Source organism: Oryx dammah, unplaced genomic scaffold (assembly GCF_014754425.2).
Source record: "Oryx dammah isolate SB20612 unplaced genomic scaffold, SCBI_Odam_1.1 HiC_scaffold_20, whole genome shotgun sequence".
Lineage (NCBI taxonomy): Eukaryota > Metazoa > Chordata > Mammalia > Artiodactyla > Bovidae > Oryx > Oryx dammah.
The window spans coordinates 34,227,496-34,247,685 of NW_024070204.1; the positions used below are offsets into that span (position 1 = coordinate 34,227,496).

The 20,190-nt window shown below is 32.5% G+C and overlaps 1 protein-coding gene across 3 annotated transcripts in view; it reads left to right on the forward strand.

Moving 5' to 3' along the window:
* The window catches only part of NIPBL (NIPBL cohesin loading factor), a 197,574-nt gene that overhangs the window by 142,491 nt on the left and 34,893 nt on the right, over window positions 1-20,190 (forward strand). For all 3 annotated transcript variants that reach the window (XM_040262351.1, XM_040262349.1, XM_040262350.1), the window contains exons 17-32: window positions 775-1,006; window positions 1,853-2,004; window positions 2,569-2,649; window positions 3,095-3,195; window positions 4,559-4,697; window positions 7,461-7,543; window positions 8,134-8,266; window positions 9,249-9,392; window positions 11,529-11,618; window positions 12,447-12,661; window positions 12,772-12,874; window positions 13,494-13,592; window positions 13,694-13,840; window positions 15,460-15,594; window positions 16,785-16,883; window positions 18,086-18,139. In XM_040262351.1, the coding sequence (XP_040118285.1) occupies window positions 775-1,006; window positions 1,853-2,004; window positions 2,569-2,649; window positions 3,095-3,195; window positions 4,559-4,697; window positions 7,461-7,543; window positions 8,134-8,266; window positions 9,249-9,392; window positions 11,529-11,618; window positions 12,447-12,661; window positions 12,772-12,874; window positions 13,494-13,592; window positions 13,694-13,840; window positions 15,460-15,594; window positions 16,785-16,883; window positions 18,086-18,139 (2,007 nt within the window). The remainder of the gene's footprint in view (window positions 1-774; window positions 1,007-1,852; window positions 2,005-2,568; window positions 2,650-3,094; window positions 3,196-4,558; window positions 4,698-7,460; window positions 7,544-8,133; window positions 8,267-9,248; window positions 9,393-11,528; window positions 11,619-12,446; window positions 12,662-12,771; window positions 12,875-13,493; window positions 13,593-13,693; window positions 13,841-15,459; window positions 15,595-16,784; window positions 16,884-18,085; window positions 18,140-20,190) is intronic.

Sequence of the window (20,190 nt, forward strand, 5' to 3'; positions counted from 1 at the left end):
AAAGCCCTGCTCTGCTTTACATATATTATGCTTTTATTCATTCCTCTTCTCACTGTTATAAGCTTTCAATAGCATGCATATGAAAATATTCCTAGAATATAAAGTCGATATCTTGTAACTAAGGATGTGATAGAAGGATTTTCACTTTAAAAGTAAGATTAAAGTCACTTTTTCCCAATTGTAATGCATATTGCTGATGTATAAATTAAAACGTAGTCTATCAGTTGTTGAATTATCTATTTTAGAAAATAAACTATGTTTTCAGTAGTCTGCATAATCACCACTTTTTAATCTCAGTTTCAAAAATACAGTGTTGTTGAAAAATAGATATTAGAAATGATTGAGTTGGTAACATTTTACTTACTTTTAAAATAAGTCTATCCCAGAAGATAAACATAACTAAAACTTTGTTATTGGAATGTCACCTAATGGTGAAATTAGAAAGTAAGAGGACATTATGTTTCAAAACATTAACACAAAAATCATACCTGATATAAGTATTTGTACTTCATTCCTGATATTCTTTAAATAGACCCACATCAAAACTCTTACCAAGTTTTCCACTGTGCATGCTCAGTCACTCAGTTATGTCTGACTCTGCAACCCCATGGCATTTTCCAGGCAAGAATATTAAAGTGGGTTGCCATTTCCTACTCCAGGGAATCTTCCCAACACAGTTTTACAGTGAAAGTCAAATATATTATAATCTTTAAAAAATATTTTAACCTATAAATGTGTTTATTTCCATTTCATTAACAATGTGCTGTTTTACAGAATAATGATACCGAAGAAGAAGAAAGGTTATGGAGAGACCTTATTATGGAGAGAGTGACAAAATCAGCAGATGCCTGTCTTACAACTATAAACATCATGACATCCCCTAACATGCCAAAAGCTGTATATATTGAGGATGTAATCGAAAGAGTTATACAATACACTAAATTTCATTTGCAGAATACACTTTATCCTCAGTATGATCCTGTTTACAGATTAGATCCTCATGGAGGTTGGTTTGCCCTTTTATACTGATAATTTTATAGTTTAATATCAAAATTACCTGTAATATAATTTTGCCATGTTGGATGGGTCAGAATGCAGTGACTTAAAATGGCACCAAAATTACTAGATTATAAAATTGTAATAAACACTGCCCTTCATTTGACTGGAATATAGAACTTTTTCAGTCTGGTACTTGTTCAGTTATAATTTCTTTAGCAATTGTTTACGTATAATAAAGTAATTTTACTGGTCTGGCAATCTTAGATAATGTTAATATTCACTTCTGGTTCCATTTAGCACTTCACCCTAATTTTACCTAAAATATTATCTACAAAATGGGTTGATTAAAAATGTATATTCTTAGTAGTTATCCTTCAATAAAAAATAAATTAATTTAAAAATGTATATTCTTCCTCTTACTGATAATCTTTATAAATGAGTCAAGTATATTAACATGTTTACATTTGAAGAGAGGAGGGCAAACTTGAATCATGAATATCCTAAGTTAATTATCTATTAAATAATTATTTAATTATTGCAAGTTGATTTAAGGGGAATATAATCTTACTATCCTGTTCCAGTCGATGGGAAAAAAAAACAGGAAATAAATTTCTATTTAAGATACAAGAATTTAATAGCCATTGAAAATCTGTTCTAACAATGTTGACTTTCTGACTGTTCCCCTAGAGAATAATTTTCTCTTCCATAAATAAATAGCTTTTTTTGCCAAGTTATATTTTTATATAGGGAAGAAAAAAAAAGATGTGTTCTTTTAATTCAGGAAGCAGTTTCATTGCTATTAGACATTATTAAAAGTTGACATAAGCCTTGTATTGTTTTTTTTTTTTTTTAGGAGGCTTATTAAGTTCAAAGGCAAAACGGGCTAAATGTTCTACCCATAAGCAGAGAGTAATAGTAATGCTTTATAATAAAGTTTGTGACATTGTTAGCAGTTTATCAGAACTACTAGAAATACAACTTCTAACAGACACAACAATCCTTCAGGTAAGTTTTTTCCAAGCATTTTCCATATTTCTAGACCAAATAATTTAAGTATAAAGGACCTAATTGGGTTCAGTTTAACCTTGAACACTCAATAATAATACCAGCACTATGTTAATTTTTTCTATTCTGAGTATATCTAAATGGAAGAAGTAAAAGTCTAGGGAAGTTTCAAAAAGAAGCAAGCACTTGGGGCAGAAGAAAGGTAAATGTAGTGTAAATTCTAAAATCTAAATTATTTGAAAGTTATATGATCATTTCCTTTAAAATATGTTAGGATATTTCTTCCAGAATAGCGAATGATGTTTTGTTTTTTGCATTCCTGTGACATTTATCAGTCTAAAAGTTGGTAATTAGAGGAATGGCATCTGGGAAGGAAGGTATGTACTAATTTTCTTGAGGATGAAAGGGAACAAAGGAGAATCTAGGTGCCGATTAATGAGGGAAAAGAAAATGCTCTCTCATTGTTTTTCAGTAAGTTTTTTAGTGTTTTGTAACTTAGTAATGTAGATTGTTACTGAAATCTATTACAGATGTGTATTATCATTACTCTCTGTGTCTGTGCAGGTATCTTCAATGGGAATAACACCATTTTTTGTGGAAAATGTCAGTGAACTACAATTGTGTGCCATTAAATTAGTCACTGCAGTAAGTATAATCAGTACACATTTTTAGTTATCCCTCCCAAAAATAATATTGATATCATTCAATACAAATTTGCAAAAACTAATGCAGATTTGAGTTTTCCATGAGGGCTATTTTAGTATGCCTTAGATTTTAAACACTTCTAAGTATTTAAAAATATTTAATAATTTCTTAATAAAATCAATTATTTAAAGTCATTTAAACCTTGTCTTACTTTCCATACTTAAGATATCATATTCCTCTACATGAAACTAGTATACTATGACTTCTATAAGAATGTTACAATTAATGATAGAAAAGTTGAGCAAATTAAGTCATTACTCTTGAAGATGTTGAAAACATTTTCATTCTAAATGGCAGATTAGAATTTTATCACATAGTATAGTATCATTTTTGTTTGTTTTCAAATAATTATAACTTAAGTTGAAATTTTATAATTGCTAAATAGGTATTCTCAAGATATGAAAAACATAGGCAGTTAATTTTGGAAGAAATTTTTACTTCACTTGCAAGATTACCTACCAGCAAGAGGAGCTTAAGGAACTTCAGGTAACTAACTATAGCAAACACCAAGTTTATGATGAAGAACCCCATTATACTATAGCCATCATATATTTATTCTTTATCATTTCTGATTTTTGTTTTAATCATCGAATAAAAGAAAGGCAGTTCTGTGTCAGAACAGCATGAAGAATAGCTTAAATGTGTAAAATAACAATACACTCTTGAGGGACTTACAGGGTCAGTGATTGTCAAGTGTAAAAATCTTTGGCAGGGAATTTCAGTCTTGGCATAATTGACATTTTGAGCCAGATAGTACTTTGTTTGGAGTGCTGGCCTGTACATTGTAAGATGCTTAGCAGCATCCTTGGCCCCTACCTACTAGATAACCAAAAGAAATATACCCTTTCCATTTATGATCACCAAAATTTTCACTAGACACGGGCAAAGTCATCCTGAAGGGCAGAGTCATCCCTGTTTAAGAACCAGTGGTCTGTGAGAAGAGCAGTAGGAAATATGGCTCCAAAGCATCAGAGACAGTTCAGGGATTTTACAAGCCTTATTAAGAAACTTGAACTTAATCCTTTATACAGTAGTAAGTCATTATATAATTTTTTAAGAGAGCTGAAAAATTGCTCTAATGGCAATATAGACAATAGACATGACTTTAAATCACTAAGCACAGAGTAAGAAATGTTATCCACTATTGTTAGCAGTATTGCCTTTGTTGGCATAGATCATCATCATAATTTCCATGACTATCATAATATTCCTGGGTGATTAAATATAACCCTAGCATATAGGGTTATATTTAGATTACTTTGAAGGTTGTCTTCTATAAAATAATTGTTTTTATCTTACTTTTTTTGGACCACTTGTGTATTGATAAACATCTATTGTCTACTAAAACCTGAAGAAAAGCTATCAATATATAAAGGAATACTCTTTTAAACAAAAAGATTTAAAATCTGGTTTTTTACATTCTGTGTCACAGACCTCATACTCTTAACATATGATCAAGAACTGACTATGGAGCAGATTTTAATAAGAAAAGAAATATCAGAATGCCTCGGCATTGTGAAATCCTGAAGACTTGTCATTTTAAAATCACTTTGAAAAATATTTGATGTTTTACATTATAGTTTTCAATCTGCAGTACATATAAAGTATAGAATTTTATATACTGCATTTTTCTTGTGACTATTTTAATGATCTACACATAGACATTTAGTTGGTATTATTTCTAACTTTCCCAAAATAATTAACTTAAGGTCACTGTTATAAGCACTAAGGATAATGCCTAGAAATTTTGGTAAAGAAAGCATCCTGAAACTTGCAGATCATAAATAACATGTAAAATGAAATTCTCTTCATATGCTGTATGATTAAAATATTTTCTTCTCCATTAAAGGTTAAATAGTAGTGATATGGATGGAGAGCCTATGTATATTCAGATGGTTACAGCACTGGTTTTACAACTAATTCAGTGTGTAGTACACTTACCATCATCAGAGAAGGACTCTAATTCAGAAGAGGACTCAAATAAAAAAGTAAGGAATCATTTGTAAGTTTTAGAACTGTTTGCTTTTGTAGGAAGAAGTACCTGTATTCTCTGCCATTCGTTAATTAGGTTTTCCTGACTGGGCTTTCAGATCCTTGTCGAGCATTAGACTAAATTTTAGGAGACTTGAGTTCTAGTATCCACCATTTATGAAATGTGTAAATTGGTTTAATCTTGTTTCTTTATAAGATGGGAATGATAATACCTAACAAGCCCGTTACAAGTTATAAGGTTCAAGTCAGAGTGAAAATGAGTATTATAGTATGCAGTATCTATAGTCACATGTAACAAAAAATTTTAATGTAATTAATATTTAATTCATGCTGAAAATGAATTTATGCCTTCTCTGTTGAGTAACTTGGGGGCTCCCCTGGTGGCTCAGCAGTAGAGAATTCACCTGCCAATTCTTGAGTTCAGAAGATCCCTTAGAGAAGGAAATGGAAACCCACTCAGTATTCTTGCTTGGGAAATCCCATGGACAGACGAGCCTGGCAGGCTACAGTCCGTGGGGTTGTAAAAGGGTCAGATACAACTTAGAGACTAAACAACAACAATTTGAGTAACTTATAGCTGTGATTTGCTTTTGGTTTTGTAGTTTTTACCCATCAACACTTAACATTTTTCCAGGTTCTATAGTTTTACCTCCAGAAAGTTCAAAAGAGGTTTAATTTTTATTTCTTTATTATAATCAGAAAGATGCAAAGTATAAAACAAATATCAAAAAGGTTGAGGTCCCTGTTCTCCACTTCTGATCTCGTTCTCTTTTCACAGTCTTTCCTTACCATTGTGAATGTTTATCTTCTTTCATTTATTTATTTATGTGCATATTTGATAAAGTTTTAATTTACATAAATGATATAATGACATTTACAGCAAATTTTTTCACATGCCATTGTTTTTAATACATGTAGCTAATGCTAGATTCTTTTTGACTTGGGTTAAATACATCATATGTGACACACAACTTGAAGCATAAGTTTCTCTAGGTATACTCAGAAGTAGAATATTAAATCATAATTTACATGCACTTTTAACTTAATGAAACTGGTCAGTTTGCTCTAAAGTGATATTCTAGTTTACATTCATACTTTTTGATTTTTGCCTAGTCTGGTTAGTGTAAAATAATACAATGTTTTATTTTGCATTTTTCTGGTTACTAGTGAATTTTTTTAATGTTTATTCATGTATCAGGTTTCTGCAACTTTGAATTACCTATATACTGATCTTTAAATTTCTAATGATGGAGTTGAATTTTATTTAGTATTATATTCCAGCATTTCATAAACTTTGAACCTGCAAATTTTTTTGAAATTCTTTTTGTATTTTGATCAAAATTGTTCTGACCTAGATCATGATAAACAATCATTCGTATTTCATTTGTTACACATGTTTCTCATTCTTAACATATGTTAAGAATGAAGCATATTGGATGAAGCACAAGCTAGTATCAAGATTACTGGGAGAAATAACAATAACCTCAGATGACACCACCCTAATGGCAGAAAGCAAAGAGGAACTAAAGAGTCTCTTGATGAAGGTGAAAAGAGGAGAGTGAAAAAGCTGGCTTAAAATTCACCATTCAAAAAATGAAGATCATGGCATCCAGTCCTGTCATTTCATGGCAAATAGGTGGGGAAGCAATGGAAACAATGACAGAATTTATTTTCTTGGGCTCCAGAATCACTGTGGATCGTGACTGCAGCCATGAAATTAAAAGACACTTGATCCTTGGAAGAAAAGCTATGACTAACCTAGACAGCCTATTAAAAAGCAGAGACATTACTTTGCTGACAAAGGTCCGTCTAGTCAAAGCTATGGTTTTTCCAGTAGTTGTGTATGTATGTGAGTTGGATCATAAAGAAGTCTGAGCTCCAAAGAATTGATACTTTCAAACTGTGATGCTGGAGAAGACTCTTGAGAGTCCCTTGGACTGCAGGGAGATCAAACCAGCTAATCCTAAAGGAAATCAACACTGAATATTCATTGGAAGAACAGGTGCTGAAGCTAAAGCTCCAGTACTTTGGCCACTTGATGCAGAGAGCCAGCTGATTGGAAAAGACCCCGATGCTGGGAAAGATTGAAGGCAGGAGGAGAAGGGAACGACAGGATGAGATGGTTGGATGGCATCAGCAACTCAGTGGACATAAGTTTGAACAAACTCCGGGAGCTAGTTAAGGAAATGGAACACTGGTGTGCTGCCTTACGTGGGATCACAGAGTCAGACATGACTGAGGGACTGAACACAACAATGCTAATTGTATCTTCTGTTACACATAAGAGTTTAGTTAAAGTTTCAGTATTTTTAAAAGTTCTTTATTTTTGGTTGTGCTGGGTCTTCATTGCTGTGAGCAGGTTCTCTCTAGTTGTGAGAGTGCTCGCTACTCTGTAGTCACAGTGCGTAGGTTTCTCGTTGTGGTGTCTTTCTCTTATTGCAGAGCACAAGCTCAAGGGTGTGCTGGCTTCAAGTAGTTGAGATTCATGGGCACAGTCATTGTGACTCCCGGCCTCTGTGGTGCCGGCTCTGTACTTGTGGTGCACAGGCTTCGTGGCATGTGGGATCTTTCCAGATCAGGGATTGAACCTGTGTCCCCTACATTGACAGGCAGATTCTTATCCACTGTACCACCAGGGAAGTTCATAAAGCTTTAGTGTTTAATTGTGTTGCCCTTATAGTCAGTAATAACATGGTAGTAGCAACTGAAATAATTTGTTTGTTGGTTATTCTTATGTCCATTCATTTTTCTCAATCTAGGTTGACCAAGATGTTGTCATTACCAATTCTTATGAAACAGCCATGCGAACAGCCCAAAACTTCCTTTCCATCTTCCTTAAAAAGTGAGTAAAATTAACATAATCTGATTTTTATTTTCCCCATGGAGAGAATAGTTTTCTTTTATGTAAAATATTAATCGAACTTCCTTCCATAGTCTAAACCCTTACTATATCTCCCTGACTCCTGATATCCTTATCTTTAAAACGAGGCAGTTGGAATATTATAAAATCTAAAGTTTCATGAACTTTCTTGTGTGATGAACTCTAGAAGCTAAAGTACAAGATTGAAATTCTTTAATTTTTCATTGAATTTTCAGATATTCTGGTTGAATAGGAAAGTTTAGGGATAGAGATTTACTTAGTTTTCAGAAGAATTTATAGTAATCTCATAGAAAAACAGTGGTCATTATTTAAAATGTATTATGCTTGCCAGAAAGTAATGTTAATATTAGTCAGTAAATGAATTTAATTTCCTGTAGTAGGGGGGAAAATGAAGCTTGAGAAATAGATTCATTTTAAACCATATTTTATTTAATGTGCTCTGTTATACCTTGTTTAGATATACAAGTCGAGAAACTTAGTTAGCAAAATTTGTCATATTGGTGAACATGTCACCTAAACTCAAAGCTTTTTCATTATTTATCTTTGAACAGATGTGGTAGTAAGCAAGGTGAAGAAGATTACAGACCACTATTTGAAAATTTTGTTCAAGACCTTCTTTCAACAGTCAATAAGCCTGAATGGCCAGCTGCTGAACTACTCCTTAGTTTGTTAGGGAGACTGTTGGTAAGAGTATAGCATTTAAAGATTATTAGATTACTAGAAGACAACATAATGAGGATGTACTCTGATTCACAGATGATGAATTCTTTAAAAATGTGTAAGGAAATACGACCATTGCATCTCTATTTTTGCATGTGCATTACTGTACATAATACTGTCGGTACCTTGTATAAAATTTTGAAATGTTGTGACTTTTAGTGCTTTCATTTCATTACATAAGATAACAGTGCTTTAAAAAACTTCTTTTATTTGTTTGAAAGTATTATTAGTTAAAAGCATCTCAACACAGAGTCATAAGTTATTATAGTTAATTCATTTCAAAGCATGAAACTGATTAATATGAACTCTGTCATCTTGAAGAGTACTTCTAAAAACATGACACATTTTAGTCCTCATGTAATACCGTATTAGGGAAATAAATACAAGGAACTGCTATTGTGATTTTTATTTTTAAATTACATTTGGACTTATGTAGTTGTTACAGAGCTTTGGGGACCTTACTTTCTGTCAGTTGGAAAATATATTAATACTATTCTGAAACCAAGATATTTTTTATAGACTTTGAAATTCCAGCCTAAGAAGTTCTTAGTCATAATCCCATTTTATACAGTTGAGCCTACATTTAAAGAAAGTGACTGTGTTCTTAGGAAGACTTAGTTATAATTTTTTTTTCTTTTTAATGAAAATGTTAAAATTCTGGAAACTCAAAAGGCAATTAATGGAAGTTCCATGGTTGCCTAGTGGTTAGTATTCTGGGTTTTTACTGCCATGGCCCACGTTTAGTCAATGGTCAGGGAACTGAGATCCTGCAAGGTGCAGGATGCGGCCAAAAAAATAAAACAAAAAATTTTTAAAGGGTAATTACTTTGTGGGACAATATGACAGGGGGGAAAATGTTTAAATTTCAAGTAAAACAGCATAGATATGGAATTTATATAAACTGCTATTAAAAATATTTTAAGTTAAAATTATTTTTCATATGCAGGTTCATCAGTTCAGTAACAAGTCAACAGAGATGGCTTTAAGAGTGGCATCTCTTGATTACCTTGGAACTGTTGCTGCACGACTGAGGAAAGATGCTGTTACAAGCAAAATGGATCAAGGGTCTATAGAACGAATTTTAAAACAGGTATTGAGATAAAGAATTTACATTATGGGGATAAGTCATAAATAGTTAAGAACTTTTTAAGGTATTCTTATGTTAGTGTTGGATTTCATTCTGTAGATTCAGAATAAAATCATCTGAAAGTGCCACAGAGAAAATATATACCTTAGGGTGAATTCTGTATAACAGAAACTCTCAAAGGATTTATATAATCCTTAGTTAAGTTGTTTTGTGTGTGTAAACTTCTGTTATGAATGTATGATACTAGCTTCTATTTGGTTTAGCAATACTTTTATTTTAAATTGTGGAGGAGGTGATAGTAATACTAAGATAACTTAAGAAAATTGACAGGTAAATGATATGTGTAGGCTTAGTCACACAGTCGTATCCAACTCTTTGTGACCCCCATGGACTGTAGCCCGCCAGGCTGCTGTGTTCATGGGGATTCTCCAGGCACAAATACTGGAGTGGGTTGCCATGCTCCCTTCCAGGGGATCTTCCTAAGCCAGGGATCGAACCCAGGTCTCCCACACTGTAGGAGGATTCTTTATCATCTCAGCCACCAAGTAGCCCAAATGATCTGTAATCCTGCCATGTAAAGCTTTTTTCATTTTCTTTATACTCTTTTTTTTTAATGTCCATAACCAGATCCATGCTGGCCATGACAAATGCCTCTAACTTACAGAAAAGTTTTAAGCATAGCACAAAAAGCTCCCACAAATCTTTCATCCAGATTTCTTTAGTGGTTAGCATTTGCTTTATTATTCTCTTTTAGAATATACATACATATGTGTTTGTATATTCATTTTTATTTTCTTTTGAAGCATTTTGAGCAGACAGGATGTCACCATTACCCTAGAATTTCAAAATATGATTCCCTAGACAAGCAGCACCAACTTTTATATCACCTAGGAACTTGTTAGAAATGCAGATTCTCAGGAGTCTCCCTAGAATTACTGAATCAGGTATACACAACTATATTTAAAATGGATAACCAACAAAGTCCCACTGTGTACTACAGAAACTTCTGCTCAGTGTTAATGTGGCAGCCTGTATGGAAGGGTAGTTTGGGCAGAAATGGATATGTTTATATGTAGGCTGAGTCCTTTTGCTGTCTCCCTGACCCTGCCACAACACTGTTAAATCAGCTATACTCCAATATAAAATTGAAAATTTAAAGAAGAAAAATCGATACCCCAGATGCAACTAAATAAAAACCATTCTGAATATATCCATTTCACTACACTCTCAGAACACAGGTTATTTTCATCTTTGTTTTCTGCTTAGATATATAATCTAAACCATATATTTGGCATTTCACACAGGTAAAACCAGAGTATAAGCTATAGACATTAATGTCAACTCACAGTTAATTTCCTGCTCTGTATTGTTCTTGAAAGCGCTTTCCTGGGAGCTCAGTGGTAAAATATCTGCGTACCCAATGCAGGAGCCACAGGTTCGATCCCTAGGTCTAGAAGATCCCCTAGAGAAAGAAATGGCAGCTCACTCCAGTATTCTTGCCTGGAAAATCCCATGGACAAAGGAACCTGACAGGCTACAGTTCATGGGGTCTCAAAAGAGTTGGACACAACTTAGCAATTAAACAACAACATTGTTCTTGACAGGACCTAAAGACTCAGTCTCTTCCTGCTTCCAGATCGAATGAACAGCTCAAATATACCTACTGTATATTTGATCCTTGTGACATAAAGTATTTTGTATTAATTACAAATATTTCCCTTTCAGAATGTTCTTTTAAAATAATATCTCAAAGATATCCATAATACATAACAATACAAGTAACAGTTTGCATTTACTAGATTAGAAGTTTGGAGGTGTCTCTTACCAAATAGAAAACCAGTGGTAGGAGGTTCCTACCTCTGAAGATTTACATACACATTTTTCTAATAATTATTATGTCAGCTCCCTATGAGCTTCTTTATAAAAAGTTAACATGTAATTCATAAAAGTAACCTGATCTATCAGTAGATAATGTTTTTCAAAAAACAGTATTCTTCTGTTTCTTCCTTTTAGTTAACTATACCTATACATTTTTTATCTTTTATAAGATTTTTTTCCCTCAGATTTCTGTTTGTGAGTGGATGATTTGTTAAAATATATTAGTAATATCTTTGTGTTATTACCTGATTTGTTTTACAGGTTTCCGGAGGGGAAGATGAAATACAGCAATTGCAAAAAGCATTGCTTGATTACTTGGATGAAAACACGGAGACTGATCCTTCACTGGTGGTAGGATTCTATTCCTTATTTTGTAATGTTCACATGTTTATTTCAAATTTGGTCTGAAAGAAAATTGAGAATGTCATGAAGAGGAGAGCAGTATTGGAATATTAATTTTTGAAATAGAAATATGTGATAGTCAAATTCTGATAGAGATATAGTTGTGTCCTAATATTATGTGACTTGGGTAATCCGAAATCTTTTCATGTTTTATCTTTGAGACAAAGATCATTGACCCAGGTAGTGTATGAAATAATTTATTAGCATATAAAAAGTGAATTTTTATAAAATGATTAGAATTTTATATGTATATATTAAATATAATCCTTAATTCTCTTTTTTTAATATATATCCAAAATATTAGTAAAATAAGCTTGTATGTAAAATTTATACCCTATATTGGGGCACTTTTAATTTTTTTTAATTGATGGGATATGCATCTACAGAAGTTGGAGAATTAAAGAGGTTGGAAATAGCTAAAGCTATTCATCCAACTACTATAGGTTTTCAGTCTTTGTGGAAAGGAACAGACTCTACAATGATGTATGTCAATTATTTCTCAATACAGTGGAGGGGAAAAAACTCAGGAACAGGTTATACATGTACCTTAGTGTTAATATAGTTCAGTAATAATTGGCTGTATATTTCTTAAAGAAGTAAGGTAAAATTTTGAAAGTAACTATAGTCTTCTACCTTCAGTGTTTTATCCATGTGTTCTAAACTTTTCTTTTTAAAGTAAACCTTGATAATTGTGTTTCTGATTGTGAACACTTTGTCAGTAGGTTGGAAATTTTGTTACTAATTTCATCAAACTCAAGCCTTAAAATTTCTTTCCAGTTTTCTCGTAAATTCTATATTGCCCAGTGGTTCCGTGATACAACACTGGAAACAGAAAAAGCAATGAAATCACAAAAAGATGAAGAATCATCTGAAGGGTCACATCATGCAAAGGAAGTTGAGACAACTGGTCAAATTATGCATCGAGCTGAAAACCGGAAGAAGTTTCTTAGAAGCATTATCAAAACCACACCTTCTCAGTTCAGCACATTAAAGTAAGATCCAAAAAGAAAAGATCCAATGTTTTCAGTTGTCTCTTTGATATCTATTTACCTACTTTACAAAAAAATTAAATTAATTACAATTTAATGACTTTTCATTACAGAATGAACTCTGATACTGTGGACTATGATGACGCTTGTTTGATTGTTCGATACTTGGCCTCTATGAGGCCGTTTGCCCAGAGCTTTGATATTTATTTGACACAGGTAAACTGGACCAGAATTCCTTATACAGTGATACTGATTTTTCTAATTCTGGAAACTTGTGTGTAATGTCTGTTCATTGTTGAGAACAGATATTTTTAAAAAATCATGAAAATAACATTTGTTTCTTTGTTCCATATTTGTTAAAATATGTTTGTTCTGCATGCCTTTTACCTGTTGATTCTTGTTTTACAGATAAGTGGATATGTATCTGTATGGTACAGGTAGAGTGATGGTATAGTTAGAGTGATTGATGTTATAAAAACAAATTATTCAGTTACCAAAATTATTATTTAAATGATACAAAATGTCCTTGATTAAAGTTACACATAGAAAGTTTTCAGTGGGCCTACAGTTTCTTGCAAATGAAGCATAGCAATAAAAAAACAAGTTTAATTGAGAATGACAGAAGAAAGGAAAGGCCATAAAGTATAGAACACCATACCTTAGTGTTTTAAGTGAAAACTTTGGATCAGTATAACAGATCTTTTTACTTACATATATAAAAATTGAAGGAAAGTAAGTTCAATATTTCTATATTTTTTAGCATGTTTTCTTTCTGTATTTTGTTAAAAAGTTACATGTTCTAAAATTGATGAAAATGTTAATATTTGCTTGGCAGATCCTTCGAGTTCTTGGTGAAAATGCAATTGCCGTTCGAACAAAAGCCATGAAGTGTTTATCTGAGGTTGTTGCTGTAGACCCCAGTATTCTAGCAAGGGTAAAGAGGAACACAAATTATTCTTATTATGTGACTTTTATATTCAAATTAAAATATTAGCTCTACTTAGTATAAGTTATATTTTCTTTATTTTTCTTCAGCTGGATATGCAGCGAGGAGTTCATGGACGATTAATGGATAACTCCACTAGTGTCAGAGAAGCAGCAGTGGAATTACTAGGTCGATTTGTCCTTTGTCGACCTCAGCTTGCTGAACAGTATTATGATATGCTGATTGAAAGAATATTGGTATGCTTGTTTTGTCACTTTTATTATAATTTATGAATATAATTTTGCCTTCCTAATATCACTTTTTTAAAATGTTAAGGTAAAAAAGTAGATATCAATTCTGTATTTATCTCACCTAATATATAAACTGTAGCAACTTTCTAAAGAAGAACATATTTCAAGAGGAGGGCTGCTTAATATTGTAAAGCACATCTTTGGTAAAAATTGGATTCCTTTTACCAGTTACTATTAGCTTTTGATTATGCTGGTATACAAAGAGTAAATGATAGTAGCTACATGACATAGTTAAGTGTTTTGGATAGGATTCTAGAGTAATTATAAATATATATGTATATAAACAGGAAGAATTAGTGAGAGCTATATATGGAACTTTGGTGTCTGACAATATTTTTGGTTATTATGTGTATTTGCATATTTCCTGAAAGCTGAATTATGACAGACTCAGATACCTGCAAGCTAAATAAAGTTATTTGAGTTTTAAGAGCAAACATAAGAAATGCTATTCTAAGATATTCTTTTCTTCTATGGCATTGAATTCTGTGGCCCTGAAGTATTTCCTTGGAAATGAAAGGAAACATTGGCATTACAAAATATCTGTTGAAATTCCATACCACCCACTGCAGGGTTATTGACTTCTTCTGTAACTCAACAGAGATTCATTGGGTACAGGATTTCAGTATTCCTAAACTGACAAGAATTTATCACTTTTAGCCCAATATTTATACTGTGGGACTGAGAGTTACAGATAATTTCATCTCCAACTAGCATAAAATCTTGATGGAAACAAAGAATTTTAAGGAAAAAGTACAAGAATTTTTTCACTTTTAATGTCTTACTCTTTTCAAGAGTGAAGGACAAACAACAGGATTTTCAGGTAGAATGAACTCTGACAGCATCTACCTTACCAATATATCCTAAAATATTTTCATGTTTGCTACACTACATAATGGAGATAATTTTGCACAATGAGTATTCAGTACTTTTTATTTAAAGATGATTTAGTTATGGAAATCTATTAAGTTAAAAATAGTACAGTTAACACCCATGTATATCCACCACAGTATTTCATCTCTGTTTTATTTAGAGTATTCTCTAACTCTTTCTTACACATAGCCACCATGATATTGAGAGATTTAAAAAGGCAAGCCAGTCTTGTTATTTTTTCATGGTTTTGTTTCCTTTGGTCTGTTCCTTTTTTCCTTATATTTGCTATAAATTATAAAATAGTGATACTGGTTTGAAAGATTTGTTAAAAATAAACATTTTTGTTAAATATACTTCATATGCTGTTTCAGTGCCAAACACTGTCCTCAAAGTTTCATGTCTGTTACTCCATTTAATTTTGGCAAGCTTATACACTCCTCTTGTGTTCAGTGCTGTTTAATATTTTCCATATGTTGGATATTACATTTTAAAAGCAAAGACAGCATAATTAAATAACTCATATTTATAATAATATTAATATAAATGTGTTTAAAAAGAAAATATATGGACCATGTTTATCATGTTAATAAATGTATGTATACTGTTTCTGGGTATTTTCTAATTTTATTTTATCAAATTTTATACACCTTGGCATCTCAGTTTTTCTGACATTTAGAATATCTTTCTGTTCCTAGGATACTGGTATCAGTGTCAGAAAAAGGGTGATAAAGATTTTAAGAGACATCTGTATTGAACAACCAACATTTCCAAAAATTACAGAAATGTGTGTAAAAATGATTCGCAGGGTAAATGATGAAGAGGGCATTAAGGTAAGTTAAAAACATTGACTACTTTAAAAATTGATTTTTCATTTACGTTTTACATGTGTGTGCATGCTCAGTCACTTCAGTTGTGTCCAGCTCTTTGCAACCATATGGACTGTAGCCCACCAGGCTCCTCTGTAGTCCATGGGATTCTCCAGGCAAGAATACTGGAGTGGGTTGCCATGACCTCCTCCGGGGGAATCTTCCCAACCTGGAGATCGAATCCAAGTCTCCTGTGTCTCCTGCAGTGCAGGCAGATTCTTTACCGCTGAGCCACCAGGAAAGCCCAAGTAATTTAAATGTTTGCTTTATATATATAAGTTTTGTTAATTATGTATATATAAAAACTATACAAGTAAGTCAATATTATAGACTATAAATTGAAGAAAAAGACATGTTTAGGTATTTTTATTTCGAGGTCCTGCATTAGTTAATGAAATCTGATCTTATCAAACCAATTTGGCAATTGTAATATTTAATGTCATTGTAGAGATTACATTGTATATAGGAAATTTATTTCAAATTAAATTGATTTTCATATGGTATGTGCTTGGTTTTCTAAATTAGTAAATATTTTGTTGAAAGTTAGAGTTCATTAGTGAATCTATGTATATGTGATTGTCCCTATATTTCTTTTTGGGGTTTTGATTTTGTTTTGTTTTTTAACAACATCTACCAAAACAGCAAAAGTATTTTTTAGTTTGATCAAAAGCATTTAAGTGCATTATATCCAGCATTTCTATACTAGACATAGTATTGTGTTAAGTCGCTTCAGTCATGTCTGACTCTTTGTGACCCTGTGGACTGTAGCCCTCCAGGCTCCTCTGTCCATGGGATTCTTCAGGTAAGAATACTGGAGTGAGTTGCCATGCTCTCCTTCAGGGGATCACCTGACCCAGGGATCGAACCCGAGTCTTTCTTAACATCTCCTGCATTGGCATATTATTAACCCATTTAAAATCTTGGCCAAACTGGAAAAAATTCTAATTTTTATAAGTTAATTGGTGATCTTTTTGAAACTGAGGATGTCATACCAGAAATTTCAGGGTTTTAAATATCTATATCTATATACACACAAACACACACACACACACACATACATATATACTTTTGCTTTGGGCTTTAATGAGAATTTGGGATTAAGAATTTTGCCACATTTATTGTACTTATTAGTTTGAAATTTTTCTTTCTTCTAGAAATTAGTAAATGAAACATTCCAAAAACTCTGGTTTACTCCAACTCCACACAATGACAAAGAAGCAATGACAAGGAAGATTTTAAATATCACTGATGTGGTAAGGAAGGACTGAAACAAGGGTGGTTCCTGTGGGTGCAAACCTCACTGAGGCCTGCCTTGTCTTATAAAGGAAGAGACAATAACAAGATACTTGGTTACCCTCTGATACTTCCCTTATTACATATTTCTGGAGATAACTCAAGGAATGCAAATAAGATGAGAGTGGTATTTCTACCTACCCCCACTTTTTTTGGGCATCCATTGTCTAAAGCACTGATATTAAAAATCTCCAGACTCTTCCAGTGATTGAAAACTGAAAGGGAAATGAGAAGTAGATGAAAAGATATAATAACCCATGAATAGCAACCTGAAATGAGACCGTAATTTCTACTTTTTCCAGAATACATGAATTAAAATTTATTTCATGTTTTATTATACACATAAACTATAATTTTTTTGACCCAGAATGCTTTTCATGTTTTGAACTTAAGAATTTTTATATTATGGATTACATGATCATCTCTGTTTTACTAATGTCTTTAAATCTTCTACCTAGAAGGAAAATAAGAAGCAAACATTTGCATTTTTATTGTTTTAGACCTTACAGATTTCCTGATAGTGTGTGATTCAATATACTATTCAAAATGTAATACCATTTTTAATTTTAATACATTAAGTGAATATCTTGAATGGCTTCTAATATACTTTTGGAGTAAAGTTCTTTAACATGGTAGATTATTGGCTCACTGAAAAAAAAATTAGTTTATTTGAAAATAATTTCTTTTTAGTTCTAATCATTTAATCCACAATCACTTTAAAAAAATTTTTCTTTTCTTATTTTTCTTTTTATTTTTTACTGAAGTATAATTGCTTTACAGAATTTTGTTTTCTGTCAAACCTCAACATGAATCTGCCATAGGTATACATATATCCCCTCCCGTTTGATCTCTCATCTCCCTCCCTATCTCATCTCCCTCCCCATCCCACCCCTCTAGATTGAAACAGAGCCCCTGTTTTAGTTTCCTGAGTCACACAGCAAATTCCCATTGGCTGTCTATTTTACATATGGTAATGTAAGTTTCCTCGTTACTTTTTCCATACATCTCACCCTCTCCTCCCCTTCCCTATGTCCATAAGTATGAAAATAATTTTTTAAATTTAGAACTTTGAACGTTTTTATTCTTGAGACTATAGCATAGCAAAAGTATGTTTTAATGTAAATTTCTAATTTTGATAGGTGCACCATATTTTTCTCCTTAGGTTGCAGCATGCAGAGATACTGGATATGACTGGTTTGAGCAGCTTCTTCAAAATGTGAGTATTTGTAGACTTCACGATTTGAAAGAAATTTTTCAGTTTTTTTTAAAGTGTTTACTTTGTGATAGGGAAAATTTATTTCAATGTATTAGGGTGAATGTTTTGTTTAATACCCTTATTTAATCAGTTGTTCAGTTGCTTGCTACAAGTAAGTTTTCTGAATAACTAATATTAATATTCTCTCTTCTCATCCTTCTAGATAATTTTTAATCCCTTTAATCTAGATGATAGACATGAGATCTATAAATAGGTATATAGATTGCATTAAATATATGTTTACATTATTTGACATTTTTTAAAATAATATAGAATGCCCTATAGTAGTATAGGATTAAACCACAATTAGTGTTCTTTAAAAATTTTATACATGGAAATATTTAGCTCCTTATGAATTTTTTTATTTAAGAATTTTCAAATAGAAGTGCTCATTACCCAGCTTCAAAAGTTGTTAGCATTTTCCTAATATCCTATTTTCTCTTTCCCACCCCCATCTATTTTTTTTTTTTAATTTTCTCTGGCTGTAACACTTTTAAAGAAAATCCCATACTTTATATCATTTCACTCATAAATACTTTAATATCTGTCTCTAACAGAGATGACTTTTTTGGAAAAACCAGAGTATCTTTGTCATCTGTATCAAAATAACTATTAATAAAATTATTTCCTAACATGTAATAATTATTCAGTGTTCACATTTCCCTGATTGTCTCAAAAATATGTTTTCATAGTTGACTTGCCGTTGCTTTGGTTGACATGACTCTTAAGTCTTAGTCTATAAAAGTCAGCTTTCACTGTTCCTTTTCTCATGCCACTTACGTTTTCCTGTGGAGTGTCCCATATTCTAGATTTCATAGATCTCTTTCTGGTGTCATTTTAGTGTTCCTCTGTCCACCATTTTTTTTCTGTAAACTCTTTAATTTAGATCTAGAGGTTTATTGATATTGAAGTTCAGTTTTCAGAAAACAGACAAGAATACTTCACAAGTGATGCTAAATATTGTTGCCGCACATCAAAAGGCACGTAATGTTTGGTTGTCCCATTTTCAGTGATTTTGACTGTGTGCTTAATCTTTCATAAAGTCTTTTATGATAGGTTTCGAATGATCATTACCTAGGTTCATTATTTTCATTACAAATTGCAAAATGCTGATTTTTTTTTCAAATTATTTTATTTATCCCATATTAATTGGCAAGGATTCTTCTTTAAAGAGGAATTTTATCCTGAAAATTTAGTTGCTGTGAAATAAAGTTTGTACCAGAAAGGCAGGGAAAGTACTCTATTTTTTCCCATTACTTACCAGTTTTCAGAATAATGAGTTTTCCCTTCAAGTCGATTTTGTACCTTTTTGGTATAACCTCATTACGCTTTTGTAGCCTGATTACTTTCTGTCTCTGCAAGATTCCCCAGACTTGGCTTATGCATTTTCTGTCCCAAATCTGAACTCAGCCATTTTTTCCTAAGAGCCCTGATTGCCTTTTGTGGGAATAATCTGGGTGCTGTGGATAGTCATTGCTAATGGGTTATCATAGCTTTGGACTTTTTCAGAGGATAGAGCTAGAAATATATATATTTATTTAGAAAGAAAAAATAAATCAAGAATTAATATTTTTAATTCAAATTTAAGACTATGAGATTCTGCTCCTTTTATCTTATTATTTCTTTTAGGCTAAAAATCTTATTTCCAAAAATAATTTCCCATTGCTGCTGCTGCTGCTAAGTCACTTCAGTCGTGTCCAACTCTGTGCGACCCCATAGACGGCAGCCCACCAGGCTCCCCCGTCCCTGGGATCCTCTAGGCAAGAATACTGGAGTGGGTTGCCATTTCCTCCAATGCATGAAAGTGAAAAGTGAAAGTGAAGTCGCTCAGTCGTGTCCGACTCCTAGCGACCCCGTGGACTGCAGCCTACCAGGCTTCTCTGTCCATGGGATTTTCCAGGCAGGAGTACTGGAGTGGGTTGCCATTGCCTTCTCTGAATTTCCTATTAGCTTTGCCCTATTATATTAACATTAAGATTACTAGATACAGTATAAGACTTTTTTTACATTTC